Source organism: Serinus canaria, chromosome 18, assembly GCF_022539315.1.
Source record: "Serinus canaria isolate serCan28SL12 chromosome 18, serCan2020, whole genome shotgun sequence".
NCBI classification, from domain to species: domain Eukaryota; kingdom Metazoa; phylum Chordata; class Aves; order Passeriformes; family Fringillidae; genus Serinus; species Serinus canaria.
The window spans coordinates 3,592,124-3,612,523 of NC_066331.1; the positions used below are offsets into that span (position 1 = coordinate 3,592,124).

At 41.8% G+C, this 20,400-nt stretch overlaps 1 protein-coding gene across 3 annotated transcripts in view; it reads left to right on the plus strand.

Moving 5' to 3' along the window:
- Positions 1 to 20,400, plus strand: part of ERN1 (endoplasmic reticulum to nucleus signaling 1) — a 32,345-nt gene that overhangs the window by 8,540 nt on the left and 3,405 nt on the right. The window contains exons 1-18 of one of the 3 annotated variants that reach the window (XM_050981365.1): positions 609 to 720; positions 8,532 to 8,775; positions 9,159 to 9,192; positions 10,150 to 10,222; positions 10,884 to 10,956; positions 12,036 to 12,158; positions 12,763 to 12,864; positions 13,258 to 13,519; positions 14,122 to 14,200; positions 14,904 to 15,066; positions 15,882 to 16,000; positions 16,323 to 16,514; positions 17,096 to 17,351; positions 18,027 to 18,117; positions 18,432 to 18,621; positions 19,113 to 19,212; positions 19,675 to 19,874; positions 20,085 to 20,232. In XM_050981365.1, coding sequence (XP_050837322.1) covers positions 10,953 to 10,956; positions 12,036 to 12,158; positions 12,763 to 12,864; positions 13,258 to 13,519; positions 14,122 to 14,200; positions 14,904 to 15,066; positions 15,882 to 16,000; positions 16,323 to 16,514; positions 17,096 to 17,351; positions 18,027 to 18,117; positions 18,432 to 18,621; positions 19,113 to 19,212; positions 19,675 to 19,874; positions 20,085 to 20,232 — 2,029 coding nt within the window. In that variant the 5' untranslated portion in view covers positions 609 to 720; positions 8,532 to 8,775; positions 9,159 to 9,192; positions 10,150 to 10,222; positions 10,884 to 10,952. Of the gene's footprint in view, positions 1 to 608; positions 721 to 8,531; positions 8,776 to 9,158; positions 9,193 to 10,149; positions 10,223 to 10,883; positions 10,957 to 12,035; positions 12,159 to 12,743; positions 12,865 to 13,257; positions 13,520 to 14,121; positions 14,201 to 14,903; positions 15,067 to 15,881; positions 16,001 to 16,322; positions 16,515 to 17,095; positions 17,352 to 18,026; positions 18,118 to 18,431; positions 18,622 to 19,112; positions 19,213 to 19,674; positions 19,875 to 20,084; positions 20,233 to 20,400 lie in introns of those variants that run through there. The other 2 variants (XM_030233797.2, XM_050981366.1) reach the window with 2 other exon arrangements.

Sequence of the window (20,400 nt, forward strand, 5' to 3'; positions counted from 1 at the left end):
GAGACATGAGGTATAAAACCACAATTAAGAGATTTACCAGCATGGATCTTCTCCAGCCAACTGGAGAAGCCAACTGCATCTCTCCTGAATATTTTGCCCTTGCTCAGAGGCAGCTAACAGTGCTTGCAGCTCCATCTGTCTCAGCCACAGCAGTCTATTGGTCATTGTTCAGTTGTATTTATCCAGGTTCCACCCAGCCAATGTCTCTTCACTTCTGGAGGACTGAACTTGGCAGAGTATGTTCTGTGTACCTGGGAGGAGAATGGCTTTGACATTGACATGTGGTTTTTCTAAGCTGCTCTGAACTTCCTCACTCTTCATAACTTACTGCATGGTCTTTTAGTCAGTCCTTTCCTAGATCAGCCCTGTCTCTGGTCTCTCCTAATTCTAGTGCAAGAAGATTTGATATCAAATTGAAAATGGAGGTGGAGTTAAAGCTGTTTCTAGAGGAACTTAGCACAGTAACATCAGCAGTGTTAACAGCAAATTAACCAAACAAAAAATGACTGAATTCAAAGGGGCAAGAAAGTTGTTCAGTACTGTCTGATAGTTATGAGTAAGCTCTGTAGTAAATAATGATACTCATCATACTGGTTTTTCTTTTCCAGAACACCAGCTCAGTAACTGTCCCAGAGACACTGTTGTTTGTTTCAACCCTGGATGGAAGTTTGCATGCTGTCAGCAAGAGGACAGGAGCAATCAAGTGGACTTTGAAAGAAGGTGAGCAGGAGGTGTTCTGATGGCCTCTATTCAATAGCAGAAATAACAGTCAAATTAATTGGCAATTCCAACTCTTGTAAGATCTGGTAAATACTTACTTTTCTTCTTTAATTTTGTTCTTGTTCCAGAATTAAGCTACAGTTTTTCTAGAGTCATGTTCATCTTCATAATTTCACTTGTAGGTATTTTCCAGGTTTATTTGAGGTTTTTTTTAGGTTTTTGGGTATTTTGTTTGTTTCTTTCCCCTGGATGTTTAAGGTGTGGTGGTATAATTCGTAGGTGTCATGTTTTATGGGAAAGACTGCAATATAAGCAAGCACAGAACAGAATAGATGTGTCAGCTTGTGGAACTGATGGCAGAGGGATTGCCTGATTCTGTCTCTGGAATACCCTGCATTCTCTGGTGCAGTGCATATAATGCAAACCTCAGGGATTTTTCTATAACAGATGTTTAGGAACACAGTTTTTTGGGTTTTTTTAATAAAAGAACTACACTTGTGTAAAGGAATTTAACATTGTTCAGTGACTGGAAGTGATTTTGTAATTTTAATTACTGAGCAAAGCTAGTTCTGTCTTGATGAAAAATTTAGTATTTGTAAACAACATTAGCAAATTTTGTTTAGTGGGACTCTGTTTATGTATGGCAGTGGTGATAGTAGCGCCTTCACTTCTGGAAATAAATTAGAGGGCCAAATGGAAGAAGTCAGTGACTGCATCATTCTGTCCTCTGTTTTTAAACCTGTCAGTTTAGTAGGTGAGCTGAAGGGCTGGGAAATGGATTGTGCCTATCTGGTGCCAGCCAGTTGTTCTTCTTTGTGAAGCCATTTGTGTTTGAAAGCAGATCTATCAGACAAAAAGTTAACTTTTTAAATGAGCAAAGAAGGCTTTTGTAGCTCTTAGAGTAGAAGGGGCTAAGCAAAGTATTTTCTTGAAGGATCTTGGTCTTCCACCTTCTCCTGTTTAAATTTAGACCCCTCCTTTTCCTGAACAGCCCTGCCTAAAAGCAGGTTGTCAGTTTCCCTGACAGTGCAGCTGTAGGCTAAGAAAAACTTGCTGGTCTCTTTGTCATTCTAGTGACACAAACATACCCTGCCTAGTCCTAATCTAGAAGGTTATCACAACTGGCATTGCTTTGCAGCCACACTTAGTAAGTGGCAAGAGCTTTTATGAAGAGGAAATGAACACACTTTGGTAACAAAAATGATCTTGATCAGAGTGTGTTGCTCAAGGAACTTCCCTTGTTTAAAAAAGAATTGTTGCAAAACTCTTGTTGGTTCTGTAGAACTGCCAGACTGGATAATCTAGTTTTATGGAACTTCTTGTGTCCTCTCTGCTGCTAACTTCTGCATCTTAGGTACATGAGTTGTACTCACTTGATTTTTGCAAAGCTCTTATTGCTCCTTAGTTTATTTCTGTGTAATAGGGCCACACACAGGGATCAATGAAAGAAGAATTAGTGGTAGGTATCAGTGTGCCAAGATGCCTCCTAAGTTAAGTGGACATGGAACAAGGGCCTGGAAATACAAATTGGTGACTGAATTTGTAATGGGAGGGGGTTTATTTATTTTTGTAAATCTGTATTTGTTGGTGGTCACCCTGTGGGTGGGGGGCCCAACAGACAAGACAGTGTTGGAAACAAATGAAAGCCCATTCAGCTTTCTGTGCTGAACCCCTGGGGAGACCTAATAGTGCAGAATTCATTATTAATATTAGTGTATAAACACAGTAGTTGGGTGCACTGTCTGTCAGCAACATACTGCTGCTGTAACAGAGACTGCCTGGCAGGAAGCTCCCTGCACTGCAAGCAGTGCTCTTGAAGGTGCCATTTTACCCTGATTACAGCAGATAAACCATGTGTTCTAGCTCAGGTGCTTTGAGAAGTTGTGGAGGTCACCTGGAGCACTGCAGTGGCACTCACCGGGAAGGGAACATTTTATTACTGCACTTGAGCAGCAAGGTATTTAACAAAGGGCAATTCAGGTACATTTTATTTTCATTAGGGAAAAAAACCAAGGCCATGTTCATTATCAGGCCGTGCTTAAACAAACATGAATATCTTGCTATGTGTGGCTTATTTTCATTTAGCACTGAAGCTTATCTTAGGTGTGTGGAGTAAATGAGCCAATGATTATCACCACAATAACATGTTTGGGTTTCCTTCCTTCATGCAGTGCTGGCAAGAAAGGCAGTCAGAATAGTTGTGCTGCCCATAAAGCAGGAAAAAATTAGGTCAGTTGGGAATAGGACTTTCCACTGTCAGAAATAAGCTGTGTCCCTGCAGTTATATGTGATGAGACTGTGGACTTACTTGTTGAGGATGCTTAAAATCTTCATTTCCTGTTGGCTTCAATGGGTCTTGTTCTCTGGCAGCTCTCAGGATTTTTCAGTGAGCGGGTAGCTCATGCTACCCATTTCATGGGCCTTGGAAAGCTGGCAAATGGTTGGAAAGTTTAGAGGAAAAACCCATATTCCTCCTCCCCTGTAATTTCTGAGAGGCACCTTTGCTTGTGCTGTGACCCCACACAAAGAGCTGGTGTTGAAGGCACCTGTTGGTGCCTCTGTTGGAAGAGCTGTGGCTCCCATTTCACAGCAGCAGCTGAATGAGGCTCTTGGTGCCACCCCTGATCAATACAAGGAGCTGTGAGCCCTGAGTGACAGTGGGACAGGCTCCCGGAGGCTCCCACGTTTTCTGCACTTGCCACTGGCAGGATCCTTAGTCAGCATCCTCAGTAAGGTTCCTTAGGATGAAACATCTTCCCCAAAACTGATGGAAATAAAACAACTTCTGTCATTTCCTGCAGACCTCTTTGAAAGATACAGAGGTGCAGCACTTCAGATTTGTGTTTACATGCAAGTGGACAGAGAAAGAGATGGTCATGAGAGCCTGCTGGCAAGGCAGAATCTGGAGAAAGCTTTCCTCCTCGCTGTCAGACTTTCACAGTTCTGATTTCAGTGTGAGCTTTAAGAGTGTGATTTTAAGAATGTGCTGCTCCCTCACATGTTTGTAAAACTCACCTTGTATGCCTCTGTTAACTCAGGAGCTTGGGCTATTGAACACAATATTGAATTTGAGATGCTAAGGCTGCAGTGTTTCAAGCTGTGGTCTTGGGCAGGCTGTTCCTCTGTTCTCTCTATCCAGTTGTATTGTTCAAAGGGATCGCTCTTTTTTTTTCATTCACCAGCTCCTTAAAAGCTTTCCCTTAAGAACTAATTCAAAGTATTTTGCCAGAAGAACATTTAATATATGTAGATTTGGATCCTCATTTAGAGCCAGTAGAAATTTTGTTATGATCTTCAGTTCTTTGTAGCAGTCAAAAAATGATGGTCCACAAAATCACTTTAAAAGGTTTTGATTTCCAACACCTCACTCATAAGCTGTAGATTTTAGAGGGCTCTTATGATAAGACAAAGGTATAAAGATTCTATTTATTTATGGGATCCAATATACAGATTTTAAAGGGCAAGTCTGAGGTCTGTAGGTCCTGCTTTAGTAACAGTGGTTTTTCCCATGCAAGAAATAATATCTTTGAGCATAGTTGTAAATTAATAAGGATTGTCAAAACGAACCAGTTGTAGAACAGTACTGTTTTCAGCAAATTCCAAAGCACAGTTTGTGTCTCCAGCCTCATTTGCAGTCCCTGCAGCAGCAGATGAGGATGGGTTTAAATTGGCCCATTAGCCCAAAGCTTGTGGTAGGGCCTCAGGGCGGGAAACCGTTTTTTCCACCTCATTCCAGTGGGGCAGTGACTTACTCACTGTTTCAGCCTCCCACTTCTCCTTTCCAATCATTGGCTCTAAGGGCACATTACAGTGATGACAACATGAAACTTTATCTTTATCTTTATCTTGTATGTTAAAAATACTCAGAGTTTGGGCAACGGGCAAATTTGTCTTACACTGTATTTGTGAAATATGGAGAAAAGTCAAATGCATTATATTTACTGTATGGGTACAGTTTCATAAGGTTTTTTTCCATATATGTATGCAAAGTGTGGGTCAGAACCATCTGACACGTGTTGCACACTTCTGCCCACTCACGAATATATTCTGGCCATGATGCAACCAAAACTGGATTGGGACATCTGCCTGCTGCCAGGTCAAAATGTTCGTTTTTGGGACGTGGAATAGAGCCAAATAATTTACCAAATTACTGGGCAGACATTACGTTAACAGGTTTCTAATAACTGCTGTACTTGTAAACAAACACTTGGAGTTCTAGAATAAATCTTTATAATGTAGGTTCAATCTCCTTTTAATTTTTTTTTCTTAACAAGGTTAATTTTTTTTTTTTTTTTTTTTTTTTTTTTTCTGAAAGAGGCTGTGTTACCATTTCAGGAAGCTAAAGCTGGTGTGTGCTGAATTACAGGTTTTTAATGTAGGAATCAGCAACAATCTTAGTGGAGGCTGCAGAAGAAAAAGAATTGGAAACCCGTGGAAATATCTATAGAAAACTCAGTCTTCTCTCTAGCACTGGAGATATTTACAGGATGGTGTCCTGCTTGCTAACTCACTCCCACCATGCTCCAGAGTTGTTTTGACATTTGTTTTCTTAGTCTACAAAGTGGAAAAATCTTTCTGTAAGACCTTGCAAGAATTTGGCTCTTCCCTGCTACATGGGATGGAAGCTTGAGGGAGATGTATTTTTCAGTATTATCACATTTTCTGTCCAGCTTTCATTCGAGTACAGAAAGGTTGCTGCTTTGTTCAGTGGTTGTCACCACTGCTGTTGGTATTGGAGCAGATCAGGCCTGTTAGAGGGACTTTCCCAGTTACAGGGAACTGCAGTCCAGGGAGTTTTGAAAGCAGTGAGGTGGTTCAGTCCCAGCATGTCAACACTTGAGTGGGGAGCAGCTGGAGAGGAAAGGAGAGGAGGACTCAGTGCTCTTACTTTTGCAAGAGCTTTTTCTGTCTGACCCCTTGTGGAGCAAAAGGTGACTTCAGTCACAAGAAGGCTCACTCTTTTACTGGTCTGTGTTCAAGCATATGAAAACTATTCTAAGAACTGGCAACAATTAATTGAACTTAAGAGTCTCTTTTTATCTCAGAGCAAGTTCTTATTTCAAAACAAACTTTGAAATAGAGGTTGGAACAGGTCCCAAACCACATGAACGTGAATGTGAAGAGTTTATTGTCTGTCTTCAAAGGATCTCTGCAGAGCCACAACCTGGCTTCAGGATCATGAAAGTGTTAAGAAAATGAGAAAATTTACATCACCTCAGTAACTAAAAATGTAGAAAAATGCCTTTCCACAGTCTGTCTTTCCAGGTGAATGGTGCTAGTAGTGAGAGGAGAATTCCTTTCACTTTAGAAAACTAACTGCTCCATCCTTGTGAAGAGCCTTATACATGGATATGAATCAGAAATCTGTAAATGCTTTCTAACAATTCATCCACAACACTTCAGCGTGCAGGAAGCCATCAGAATAATCAGTTTTGGCTCATGTGCCACTAAGTACTAAAAAAATTCCTGCAGCTTTGTCATAACTTCTTAATTTTTTCTATCTACCACTTTTTTATCTTTGCTCATAATCGAGTTCCAGTTACTAAGAAATCAAGTAAAACCAGGATTTTTTTCATTTCTGATGAAGAATATGATGTTGAAGACATGGTACTAAAGAGAAGTTCAAAGACTTTCATGACAATGATGCTTCTGTACACACTGAATAGCTTGGGATTTGCCAGAAGACCTTCATGTCATCTGATAGGCAGCAGTGCTTCAGAAAAACACTGCAAAACATGGACACATTAATGAGACTCCTGGCATTGTTTATTAAAGTGCAGAAGACATTTATTGATGACATTGAAAACTGCTTTAAGTGACATTTTCCCAACAGCTTTCAGAAATACAAGTTGAGGGATAAAAGCTCAATGCAAGTCATTATTGCACAGATATGTTTGTGTCCTTTCACTCTTGTGATACTGTGTGGTCAATAAAACCATGCAGAAATTCTCAGATCTTTAACTGGAGCAGAGGGGAGTGCTTTATTTTGGTTGATAAAAACAGTCTTAGAAAATTAAGTAAAACCAAGCTATCAGTTCAAAAATATTTTGTTGTATTACTACTCTCCACTGTATTTTCAGGATAGAGAGGGAGCTCTAGGGAAGCATTATTAACGAGGCTTTCTTGCAAATGTCAAGGACAAACCAGGATCAGTTGCTAGAAGACATAATCTACCTTTGAAATTTCCTGTAATTGTTCACATTTTCCTGAGCAGTGTTTGAAAAACCCCTGAAATGCTGAGATATTTGAGGCAATCCCAGTCTGTGCTGGTCTGCTGAGGTGTCCTGCAAGTAACAGTGCAGTTAGCAAAGTTGGAGATTGACTCAGATTGCAGTAGTTTTACACTGTAATTTTATCTAACAACTTCACACCACCGTTTAATTCACAGAAGAAATAGTCCTCTAATTAAAAGTTTCTGAAGATTATTCTGACAATAAATTATTTATGTTAGTTAGTCTTATGTTTAGCCCAGGTTGACTAGAAAGTGATTTTATAGACAATCTACATTGTTAAAAATGAAACAATAAATATGCAGTCACTTCAAAAAGAAGTTGTGCAGCTTTGTTACTCCTAGTGATCATTTGAGGGCATTTTTAGGAATAGGAAAGAGTTGCCCCAGTGCTGCTGGTGAAGCTGCTGTTGTCTCACAATAGTCACTGGCACCACAGGTGAGAGTTTATTTTCTTACAATGTACAACACTCTCTGTGTAATCAGTTCTTCAAGAGACTTACAAAGTTTATTTGGCTTTTGCCTTTAGCAATGCTTGTAGCGTTTGCATTAAATCTTACTTAACTGAGCCAGGCGTTGCTTGTTCTGAGCCAGGTGTCACTTGTTCTGATTCATGATGCTGTTTCTTTCACAAAGCTGAGCATTCCCTTCTCATGAAGCATTTCTGATTACAAAACCTCTTGCCTTTGGTCCTTAATGTCTTTCTTCTTCTAGGTCATTTCACCCAGATTTAGGGATACTCTGAGTCCATAAACTTGGTCTCAGTTTGCCTTTAGTAGTTCAACCCAGCAGCTCAGCTCAAGTCAATCCACTGTATACCATGGGCAAAAAATGCTTTTTTCTTGCTTTTTCCTAGGGATGGAGAGCTGATGATGTAAGTCACCATGTGTTGTATTAGATATTAGAAAGCTTGTGGAATACTTCAAGCAAACACTGAGAAATAATTTACATATAAGCAATGAGAGGGGGGGTCCCTCCCAACATATCCTGAAACCAGTTTCTTCACACAAGGGATAGAAATGAATTGCTTGATGTAGTTAATGCAATAAAAGGTGTGACTAAGCAGCCTGGTCTGTAGAGACAGATACAGAAGATGAGTCACTAAGCTCCTTTGTTTCAATGTTAATTATTCTTATGGGCTTTGATGTGTGTTTGGGGTCTCAATGAATTAAATGGAGTTTATTTTTATGCCTTTGGAAGTGTATCCTGGAACATTTTCTAGGCTTGAAGGGAAAAAAATTGCATGTAGTTTTGTACTGAACAAAGTTGCTCTGAGTGTTTACTGTTGTAAGAAGAAATCAATGAAATAAAGATAACTGTACTGTTGTCCCCATGTCCTGCTTTCTTTCTGTCTCTGGCATTAAATGTGCTTCTTTGGGTGGCTGCTGCTTTCAGCTGTGTTGCAGCCAGGGATCTGCTTGGGTAGGGGGTTATGATTATTAATCCATGTAAAACCAGGTCATCTTTGCAGGCCATTGCCATCAAACCCAGCAGCTGGTGTGTTGCCATGCCCTGCAGAGTGGTACAGACTCTGTAAACCCTGGGTACTAAACCCTGAATTTCCTGTTCTTGTCTTGCTTAGCTCTGCAGATATCCCAGTACAGCCAGGCTGCCCACAACCTGTGCCAGTTTCCCATCAAAGGCTGTCAAAACATCAGTGTTTTTGTTCTCATTTCCTTCCTGTTGCATCATGATGTTTGCATGGAGACAGAAGAGGTGTTTGCTTGGTCATTTTTCATCCCCTTACTCAGACTCATTCCAGTGAAGTTTGATTTTCCCTGTGGAAGTGGAGATACTTAGAGGATTGCTTCCTCTTGGCTTCTGAGGTATTTTCCGCCAGTATATCCATTAATAAGCACATGTTTGTCTTGGAAATTGTAAAGTATGTCTTACAAATCAGGATATTTCTATGGTTTTGGCATCGGGAATGAAAATCCTGTCATTCAGGATTTTGTAAGTTCTCAGTAATTTTGAGGTATTTAGTGTTGGTAAAACTGAACAAAGGACTTCAGAAGACATTCCCAAGTGCTTTGTAGTTTCCCATTTTATGAACTAAGTTCCAGGAACAAGAGGAGGCTGCTGAGAGTTTACTTTCAAACTGTGCATCAGCCTTTCTAAAGATGTTGCAGGCCTAACTTGATCCTGTATCTGGTGAGTTCAAGGGATTGACTTGCTAGTATTTTGACTTTTTCTTTTTCTGTGTGTGCAGATCCTGTTCTCCAGGTGCCGATCCATGTGGAAGAGTAAGTCTGTTTCCTTTATCTCATTTACAGCTTGTTCAATTTTCACCCACATCTTGAAATTTGGTTTAATTTTAACCAAATCCATCTGTGTTCTAGACAAGCTGCACACCTTGCAGAAGGCCATTTAAGGAGGCATGGGGAACAGATAAAAGGATAGAATTAGCTACATATAATAGCAAAGAAGAAACATCCTGTCTGCAGCCTGTTCTCTGGAGCCCTTGCTGGTTTTGGACATCAGGGCTGTGAATTGTGCCACGAGTGGCAGGTGGGAAGTGACAGAGCCAGGACTGATTCTGGGTTCTGTACTTACCCCCCTCAAACAGAGACTAAACCCAGTGAAACACAGGAAACTACAGCCACCACCACTGTCACAACCAGAATCTGCAAATGACATCCTTGAGCTGTAAATTCAGATTGGTCCCTGGAGCAACCTCACATTTAGCTAGAAAATTTGGGGCTTGAACTTTGTCTCCAAAGTCAAGGGTGACATCCTTTCTTTTTTTGATCATAGAACCATAGACATTTAGGGTTTGAGTTAGTTTGGGGGTCTTTGTGTAGTTTGGGTGTAGGGATCCCTTCACCTCTCAAATTTACTTAATTCTGGAAACTCTTTTGTCGTTTCCTGCCTTCCTTATGCTCTCTGGTTTTCTTTTTTTGTTTGGATTTGTTCTAAATCTGTGTCATTTTAAGAGCTTGTAGGTTTAGTTTAAAAGCTTTTACCTGAGTCATTGCCTGCCACATTTGGATCTTTGTGCATTCAAATACATTAGTGATCTTAGGTTTTATCAGTTCTGACACTTCCTTATATTTTTTAATTTTTACAGTTAATAAATTAAACTTCAAAAAAATTTTATGTCAGATGAACTTCTCTGTAAAGCCAGCAGTGACCACAGTTTCTTTCCTGCTCTCTGAAGCCCAGTACATTTTTATCATTTGTAATTGCTGCTTAAATCCTAGGCCAGCATTTCTTCCAGACCCAAATGATGGCAGTTTGTACACACTTGGTGGCAAGAACAGTGAAGGCTTGACTGTAAGTATATTTTTAAATTCTCTCCTAAAAAATGCTCCAGTCAACCTCGTGCCTTTGTAGAAGGAAAACATACTTTTATTTTGTTAAGAGAAGAATGTTGCCACCTTGTGATTATCAGGAAGTGATTTCTGCTTGAAAATATCAATACCACATCTTGTTCCCATGTACCAATTTTCTGTAACTTGCTAAAATAATTATAATTACAAATAAAATTTATGTTTTGTTATCCAAATTCTGAATAATCTCAGTGTGATTTGATGGGAAGTTGTACCCATCAATCAGATGTGTCACTCTCCCCAAACATATTTCTAAAACCATCTGCCAGAAGCCGGATTAATAAATGCTCTGTGCTAACCCCTTTGGAAGATCTTTATAAGATTTAGTAAGCAAACAAAAATGCTGAATCTTTCAAATTAGTCACCAATCCATGTAGGCCACAGCTACTGCTTAATGCTTGACTTTTATTTTTAAAGTTTGTGGTGATACTCAGGTAAAGTGTTTGGCTTCCTACAAGAATTTTTTCCTCAGCTGCTCTGATTTCCCTTAGGATTTGGGCATTGTTAAATATTTTAGTATTTATTCTTGCTGAATTCTCAGGTATTATAATAATAGAAATAACCAATGCAATTATTGCTTGCTTGTTTGTTTGTTTTTCCCCTAGAAACTTCCATTTACTATCCCAGAGCTGGTGCAGGCATCTCCCTGTCGCAGTTCTGATGGGATCCTGTACATGGGTGAGCTCAAGTTTTATCTCTTTTAGATTGCAAGATGTTCAGCAACTACAAAATGTAGAGACTGAAGGAAAGAGAGCTTATTTTGGGTATTAATTATGATTTTCATAAATCTTTTGATAACAGAAAATCTGATTAATATAGAATGCAGTTCCTGTGTGATGATTAAAACCAACTGGTGTTCCTGAAAGAATAAATACCTTCTCTTAGCAGTGAGATGCTTCTGTGGGGATGTTTTGTTTCTTGGGATGCAGTCTCTCAACAAAATATGATTTCTACTTAAAATCTTCTTATGATTAGAAATGTCATTGACTGCCTGATAATTAGGATAAAATTAGCAATCCCATTGCACCACAGTTAGACATCCTCCATTGTCTGACATACAGTCAGTTCATTTACAGGACAGATATTAAATGTATTGCTCACTGTCCTGACTCATTCTAGTTGCAGATGGATTTGGGAGGAGAAAAGGAAAAGAAAGGACAGATATTACTTATCCCACCAGTAAAATATGTGAAGATCAGAGTGAGCTTGGTACTGGGGTTTCTAAATCTCCTAAAGGGTCAATGTTTCTGGTTCTCCACTTCAAGTCTTGCCAGTAAATGAGAGAAAAATGTTTATTTGAAGCTTCTAAACATGACATACGTGTAATAACTTGAAAGAAATTCTTAAGGCCATGGCTCACATAGTCTTGAGTGGGATGTTTGGATTACAATCCTTAAGCAATTTGGAAGGTGTAGACCCTCACTTTCACCATGAGCACTTCAGTCTCCTCATCTGAGAGCTCCTGGGATCTGCTGCACTCAGAGTTCTGTTAGATTTTATGTGTGAAAAAATCATTCAGCCAATAGTGCTTACTCTTCTAAATATTGTATTTGGGTTTGGGGTTTGTGGTCAGTATTTTAGATTAGCCAGTAGTGCTAAATGACAAACCTAAGCCTGACTGTGAAAAACTGTTTTATTAAAAATGCTTTATTTGTGCTAAGTCCATGAGTCTACTAAAGAAAAAAGAAGACTGAAAAGATGAATGAAGGTGCAGTTTTCCCATCTGAGTGGTAATCTGACTTCAATTATGATTTCAGGTAAAAAGCAGGATATTTGGTACGTGGTTGACCTCATGACTGGGGAGAAACAGCAGACCTTGACTTCCTCTTTTGCAGAAAGTCTTTGCCCGTCAACATCCCTCCTGTATCTTGGGAGAACAGGTCATATGCTTTTTTTACTCTTGTTTAAAAGAAAATTCTGATTTTTAAAGTTTAGGCTCATAACAAATGACCCTGTGGTCAGTTCAGGTTTTCAAGTTTATTTCTTGGAAAAACTTCTGTGAATTATGATTTTAGACTGTACACAGAAGAATTATTAACTTTAGCAGCAGAGAGATAATGTTTTTTAAACTTTGGCAGTAGGTCCATTACTCTTTTTGTTGACAGGGTGGCATTTGTATTGTAATTAATGGTGTATTCCAGTACCAGCTGTGAACTGTTTGTTCCGTAACATTCAGCTTTTAAAAAACTGTTTAAAGAGGATGGAAATAGAGCAGATCCACTGACATCACAAGTGCAGTGTGCTAAATATGTGGTAAAGTTAGACCAACACCATGGAGGTGCTGACTAGAAACAGGAATAAGTGTTACAGACTTGTCCTTAACCTCTCTATCAATGTGTCCCTTTAAGTGGGATAGTGTTGGGAAAATGAAATTCTGACAGCAGTGAGTGCTGTGTGGTGCTTGAGGAGTGTCTCAGATTTGAGAAGATTGATTCTATTCTCTCATAGGTTTTTTTGCTTCACAGACTGTGTATCTTTTAACAGAGTACACGATCACAATGTATGACACCAAAAAGAAGGAGCTGCGATGGAATGCCACCTATTTTGATTATGCAGCTACTTTGCCTGATGAAGACATAAAATACAGTAAGAATTTAATTGCTGTCTCCCTCCTGCAATGGAATTTTGTGTATAGGCAAAAATATTCTGATTTTTTTGTGTGGTGCATGTACTTCTGCCCATTTTTATCCATCACATACTGCAATATCTAAAGCTTGTTGGGTAGCTTCAGGTAAATTCGGTGCAGCTCTTGAAGATGTGTTTCCTTAAAATCAGTGAGAAACAGCAGGAGAGGCAGCAAATCTGAACTCTGGTGCACAACCTGCTTGCAGTGCTCTTGAATGGCAGCTGGACTTGTGTCTGCCCAGTGCTGGCCAAGGCTTTGCTGCTCAGCTGCTGTGCAGTGAAAGGTGTGATGGTGACTGCACTCCAGAGCTGTTCCTGTGCATTGTTAAAGCTCCACACGTTTGTGCATTGCAGAAATGTCCCACTTTGTGTCCAACGGGGACGGGCTGGTGGTGACGGTGGACAGCGAGTCTGGGGACGTGCTGTGGATCCAGAATTACGCCTCCCCCGTGGTGGCCTTTTACATCTGGCAGCGAGAGGGGCTGAGGAAAGTCCTGCACACCAACGTGGGCATCGAGACCCTGCGCTACCTGACCTTCATGTCTGGGGAGGTTGGACACATCACCAAGTGGAAATATCCCTTCCCTAAGGAAACAGAGACCAAGAGCAAACTAACGTGAGCCTGAGATTCTGCTGTTCTCTCTGTCCATTTGACAGCTTTGTTATTAAACAGAACCGTTAAGGGTTGTGCTACAAGTTGCAACATGGTGAAAAGAATGCACAAAAGCATTTCTGGTTCTCCGGTTGTTCTTTTATATAATATTTGATCTTTTAGTGTGTAAGATCAGAGACCAAACCAAAAAATTTATAAACTTAGGAGGTGTATATTCCTAAGTTTTATCAGATGTTCTATGTTGAATAGTTTCTCACAATGAGGAATTAAATTGATTTTCCTAATGTGAAGCCTTTCACATTATAAAAATGGTGCATAGTATTTTGGCAAATGCCAGTTATTGAAAAATGCAGAAATAAGACATGAGTTATGTCAAATAAGTGCTGGTGCTGTGAATAATGAACTGACAATGCTTTCATAATTAAAAAAAGCTTCATAGTACAGAGGTACTTCAAATAATGTTACAGATCAAGGCTTTTCAAGATACAAATACTGATGATTTGGGAAGCTCCTGCATTGGTTCTGCAGGGTTGTGCTGCCCAGGATTTAGCTGAGATGCTAACACATCCATTTGCCTGCTGCTAACAGTGACTGTGTTTCTGCAGCCCAACCCTGTACGTAGGGAAATACTCCACGAGTTTGTACGCGTCGCCCTCCATGGTGCACGAGGGAGTCACTGTCGTGGTGAGTGGGGAGCTGCCAGGTGGGAAAGTGCCTTTCTGAAATGAGTGCTTTCCTGGGCTGAGTAGAAAGCTGGAAATGGAACTGTGCATAAAATTATATTAAATTAAAATAGAAAATAGAACACTGTAGACTGTACATCTACAGAAATTTGAGGGTTTTGAGATTTTTATCAACAAATGCATAGCAAATTAAGTGTTTCCTGAAACAATTAACAACCATAGAATACATGACCATACTTCCAGGATCATTTCCAGTGTTGCAAAGCAGTAACTGCAGCTCCCTAGGAACTGTGCCAGGCAGGCTCAGCAGGAGCAGACCTGAGGTTACTGCTATTGTTGGTGCTTTGTGGTTCACGTTAAAATTGCTGGTTTGTTCATCAAAGTAACTCCCCACAAACAGGAAACTGCATCATAGTTCTGTTTTGCTCATTGTGGCTGCCAGGTAGGAAATACAGATCCTGCTTAACTGTAGGGGAAAACAAAAAAAAAGAGTAATGTCATCTCCCAGGCAGCATGTCCCTGAAAAGGTCCAATGTCGTGGCAGCAGCTGCTCAGGGCATAATGGCCGTGTTTACTCACAGCAACTTTGCTGCCAGTAATCTTTGCTTGCCCACCCATTTTGACCTCCAGATTTTAAATTTAGTTGCCTATTTAAATATTCTAAGGTGACAGTAACAGTAATTGTAACACTGATCTCTCTGCAGCCCCGTGGCAGCGCCATTCCCTTGCTGGAGGGTCCAAAAACAGAAGGAGTCACCATTGAAGACAACGGCGAGTGTGTGATCACGCCCAGCACCGATGTCAAGTTTTCGGGCAGGCTGAAGGAAAAGCACAAGCTCAACTACTGGAATGACTGGCTGCTGATAGGTGTGGGAGGCCCTGCCTGGCCATAATTACTGAATTCTAGTAATAGTGTCTGATTTATCTTCGTTTACATATAAAATAATGTGTTATATATCCACCTGCCTTCTGTTTTTCCCAAGGCTCCTGTCTTATTCTGTGACAAGGTGAAGTGCTCCATGTGTGGAAAATGGTTTATTGCTTATTTGCCCCCTCCCTCAGAGAGGGGTATAGTAATTTATTATTTACTGTAAATACTGTGTTTAGGTCCATTTAGATTTTTTATTGTGCATGCTGTTACCTTAATTCTCATCACATGGATCAGACAGTCATGTTTTCTCCTTTTTGTAAATGGATTAAAACACAGAGGCTGAAGATGATGTTTATTAATAGTCAGCCTGTCCTCTGTGTCCCAAGTCCTTGAATTTTGGAATTGACTTTTCAGTGCATTTACAATTTTGCTTCAAAAATGAGGAGCTGTCTGAGGTTCAATTTTAAGTGATGACTGGTGATAATTGAGTGATGTATGTGACAGGAGCTCTGGGGCAGGGACAGTGTGCAACTTTCAGCTTTTTAAAGTGCCATCTTTCTCTTCCCACGATCCCTTTCCTTGCTAACACCCTCTCTCCTGCATGTCAGGCAGTTTCCTGAAGCAGTTCATGTTCCCCTGCAGCTTTCAGTGACCTCTGCCCTCCATTTTCCCTCTCCTTTCTCTTTCTTGCTCTATACATGAGCATCATGTTTTGTGATGGTCTCACTCTTCAGCAAAGATGCTGCAAATCAAGGATATCTTTCCTAAAAAAGGACAACTTTCTGTTTCAACATATGTGTTTTATTTAAAGGGCACCATGAAACACCATTGTCTGCCCCCACAAAGATCCTGGAGAAATTCCCAAGCAACTTACCAAAGAGGCCTGAAAATGTGATTCCAGCTGACTCTGAGAAAGCCACTATTGAAGAGGTTTGTGATGAGAATCATTCTCTTACTGCATGAGAGAAGAATGTAAAGGAGTGGAAGTTGGGGAAGGATACAGAAGGAAAATGCATGGAGTTACTTCACATTTTTGTGTCAGATGTTCATGTACTTGGCACGTAGAATCACTGGTATGAGGAAGTGTCATTCTTGTTTCAGAGTTAAGGCTTTCTGCTGCATTTTTTCCCCACATGCAAACTTTGACTTTGGTAGGTTTAGAAATTACTGAAAATGATGTAGCAGAAAGGCTGGCTATGAATGCCTCATTACTCACAGAGATACTGAGCTAACAGAGCTTTCTTTGCCTCAGGTCATTGACATTGTTGAAGGTTCCTCAACAGAAGGGCCTCCAGCTGCTCCAAAGGATATGGAGGAGACTCCTGCTCGGCCCATCCCACGGCCAGAGGCTCCAGTGGACTCCATGCTGAAGGACATGGCCACGATCATCCTCAGCACTTTCCTGCTTGTGGGCTGGGTGGCTTTTATCATCACCTACCCAATGGTAATGCTGACCTGGCTTGCTGTGCTTTTGAGTGTTGGGAGCATCAGGAATGTTGTAGAGCCCAGAAATAATACAAGAGTTAGTGACTCACTCCAGGGATATTTCCCTCTTCACAGATGTGCACTGGGGAGCAAAGGTACAAGTTTGACTTAACAGGGATTTCTCTGGCCATATGTGCCAGCTCTAGAGAGGTTTTCTTTTCCATCCACCAGCTGTGGTTTTTGTAGGTATTGCTCTTTTTGGATATGATCACAGCACTATTGGCTTTGCTCCTCTCTTCCTCACCTGAAACCACCATCAGGTTTTCCAGGTTTTGAATCGAAGCCTTTATCCTTCTGTGGTTTAAAGACTCCTGGTCAACCTAGTAACAGTTTTTTAAACCAAGCCATGTGATTTCTCCTCTTGGCAATGGAAGTCCAGAATGAAATAGAAATTGTGAGTGAACGTTCCCCAGTTTGTGTGGTTGGCAGGGACAGGGCAGGAGAGTTTGGCTCCCACCTTTTAGGAGTAGCTCCCCAGTAGCTGTAGAGTTCCCTTGAGTGACCTGACTGCCAAATCTTCACTGAGGTCCTTTCTCACAGAGTGTCCACCAGCAGCAGCAGAGGCAGCATCAGCTGGAAGAGAAGATCCAGCTCTTGCAGCAGCAGAAGCTGCCCTTTGGTGCTCCAGGTGAGCTCCCGCCCGAGGCAGATTTCCTGGACGCGTCGTACGGCCGGACGGAGAGCTCAGCTGCCAGCACCCCAAACCTGTCCCCCAGAGCTTCAAACCACTCTGCCTACTCCAATGTCTCCACATCTGATGTTGGGAGCTGCCTCTCCACTGAGCAAGAAGAGGGAGGTAAAGTTGACTCAGTGTGGTTTATTGTGTTTCTATTCCCCAGTCTGTGTGATGGTACAGTGGAATTGTTTTTGATGATACTTCATAGCTCAGCAAGATGAAAAGAACCATTCAGGCTGGGCCCTGCACCTCAGCAGCACTGTTGCTTTACAGTAACAGCCAGCTGTGGCCTTGTGCTGCCCAGGGCAGTGTTCCTGTCACTTGCAGCCATTCCAGGGAGATACTCATTTCAATAAAAACATGTATTAAGATTAACTGGACTCAAGAAATGGGGATTAGGCAGCACAACCATCCTGCCTAGTCTTGCTGTGCATTCATTGTCCATTCAAAGGCTACTAAACCCACTTCCATTACTGTCAGCCAGCATTTCCTAAATGCAGCATCAACTTTTAGAAAGAGTTTGGCTGCTGTGAACACTCATTTCTCACAGCTATGAGCCATAAGGTGTGTGTAAATGTGTTTTGATGCTTGATGTTGGCTCATTGGGTCACCACAGACTCCTTGCCTACTCAGAGTAAGTACCAACGTGGACATGTTCATTTCTTTTGGTCAAATGTGTGTTAAATTTAAACATGAGCTAAAAGACTTTTACAGACTGGCCCCAAAGTCTGTGCAGTTGTAAAAGGCTGTCTTGCCCCATCTTAAACCAGTGCTTGTTTTTCTTTTGTTGTTCAGATGAAGAAGCAAACCGAGTGATTGTTGGCAAGATTTCGTTTAACCCTAAAGATGTATTGGGACATGGTGCTGAAGGGACAATTGTTTACAGGTAGAAAAGAATGTGTGCATTAAACAGACCAATGTTGTATTTGAATTAGGTCCTTTTAATTTGTTTTTTTATAAAAGCCCTCACATCTGCTATGAACAGAAATGAAGCTTTTTGCATGTGTCTGGAATATTTTCATGCATTTTCTTCACCAGCAAAACTACTTCCCTCAGAAGTGTTTACTGGCCAAAGGTACCTGTTTCCAGTACAGGAAATGCTTTCTTTGGCCTCTACGGTGGCTTCTGTTCTCAGGTTTTCTGTGCATGCTGTGGCTTCAGAGTGTGCAGGGTTGTTGTGCCTTCCCTCCCTGGCTGCAGGGGCTCCTTTGACAACCGTGATGTGGCAGTGAAGAGGATTCTCCCCGAGTGCTTCAGCTTTGCAGACCGGGAGGTGCAGCTGCTGCGCGAGTCCGACGAGCACCCAAACGTGATCCGCTACTTCTGCACGGAGCGGGACCGGCAGTTCCAGTACATTGCCATCGAGCTGTGCGCTGCCACCCTGCAGGAGGTGACCTACAGGCCTGGGAGCATCTTCTCCCTGCAAACCTTCACTTCCCTTGAGCTTAGCTTGCTGACGTGCCTGACACAGGGGATGTTCCCTTTACTCCCGCTGTCACCTCGGTGACAATTCCATGTTCCTAGAACAGGGGTGTTTCCCAACCTGTAGAAAGACATCCCTAACCCTGGACTGATTAATGGAGAGAAGCCGTGGTCCTTTGATTTTTAACTTCTTGTGAAGGACTCCTTTCTAGTCCTCCTCCCCCTCCTACCATGCAGACTTTGAAGATTGTTCTTCTTTCTGGAGCACAGTGTTATACAGAATTCTAGCTCTGAATGAGACTTTAGAGATCGTCACCTTCAGCCAAAAAAAGCTCTTTGCTGTGTGTTACCAGCTAGCACAATCTCTCCATTTATCTTTTAGTGGTGAAGTGCATGGATTTATTATTTATGCAGCTTCTAAGCAGTGCTGTGGCTGACCCTCCTGGTTTTCCGTTGCAGTATGTTGAGCAGAAGGCCTTCAGCCACCATGGCTTACAACCCATCACTCTCCTGCAGCAGACAACATCCGGGCTGGCTTACCTGCACTCCCTGAATATCGGTAAGAACACTCCTCTCAGGACTGGATGGAGGACTACATTTTCTTAGCTGTAAAATAAACTGGTCTGGTAACTGTAAAATAAACTGTAACTGTAAAATAAACTGTTCATCTGGCCTGTTGGAAGGTGACCCTGCCTATGGCAGGGGAGCTGGAATGAGATGATCTTTGAAGTCCCTTTGGACCCAAACCATTCTGTGGTTCTGTGATTTGACACCGGCCTTGTCTCTGCAACATTCTGCAGCCCTGAAGTACTAAAGCAAGTCCTTACTGTTGGTGCAGGGTGCTGAAGTTTTTAGATAGCGGTTGTATAGAACATGGTGGAAAAAAAAAATTACCAATGAAAATCATTTGAAGTTATGACTTTGGTTTCATGAATGGTGGTTCAGCCTTGTGAAAGGTCCACTTAAAAATTTACAAAGATTGTTGAGACTGCCTGAGTGGATAAGTGGGTGTTTATAACAGTCCACAGGGACCTGAAGCCCCACAACATCCTCATCTCGATGCCCAACGCTCACGGGAAAGTCAAGGCCCTGATTTCAGACTTTGGGCTGTGCAAGAAGCTGGCAGTGGGCAGGCACAGCTTCAGCCGCCGCTCGGGCGTGCCAGGCACTGAAGGCTGGATCGCCCCAGAGATGCTGAGTGAAGATTGCAAAGAGAACCCTGTAAGTGCTCACCCTTCCCAGGCTGCCCAGGACCAGGCCAGACTCTAAAATAGGCAGCACCTGGTTCCTGGGCCTCCAGGCTGCCTTGCAGCTCAAATCTGCCAGTTGGAAAATTTCCTTCCGCTCTCAGCTGCAAAATAACCACCCTGTGAGAATCAGAGCTTTCATGGGGGAAAGATGTCAGTGCTAGTGAAGGCTGTTTCTTTGCAGACATACACCGTGGACATCTTTTCAGCTGGCTGTGTCTTCTATTATGTGGTGTCTGAAGGTGGCCATCCCTTTGGCAAGTCCCTGCAGCGGCAAGCCAACATCCTGCTGGGAGCATACAGTCTGGAGGCTCTGGAGGCAGGGAGGCATGGTAAGGACTGCACTGCAGGGATCACTGAGGGCCCAGGCTGCTAAACACCAGCACCAGTGACAGGACCAAGGGCCACAGTTACTTCCAGCCTGGCAGAGAGGAAAGCTGTACTTCTCAGGTCCTCCTGAAGTAAAGGGCCTACGGTTCTTGGAGTTAGGACCCCAGAGC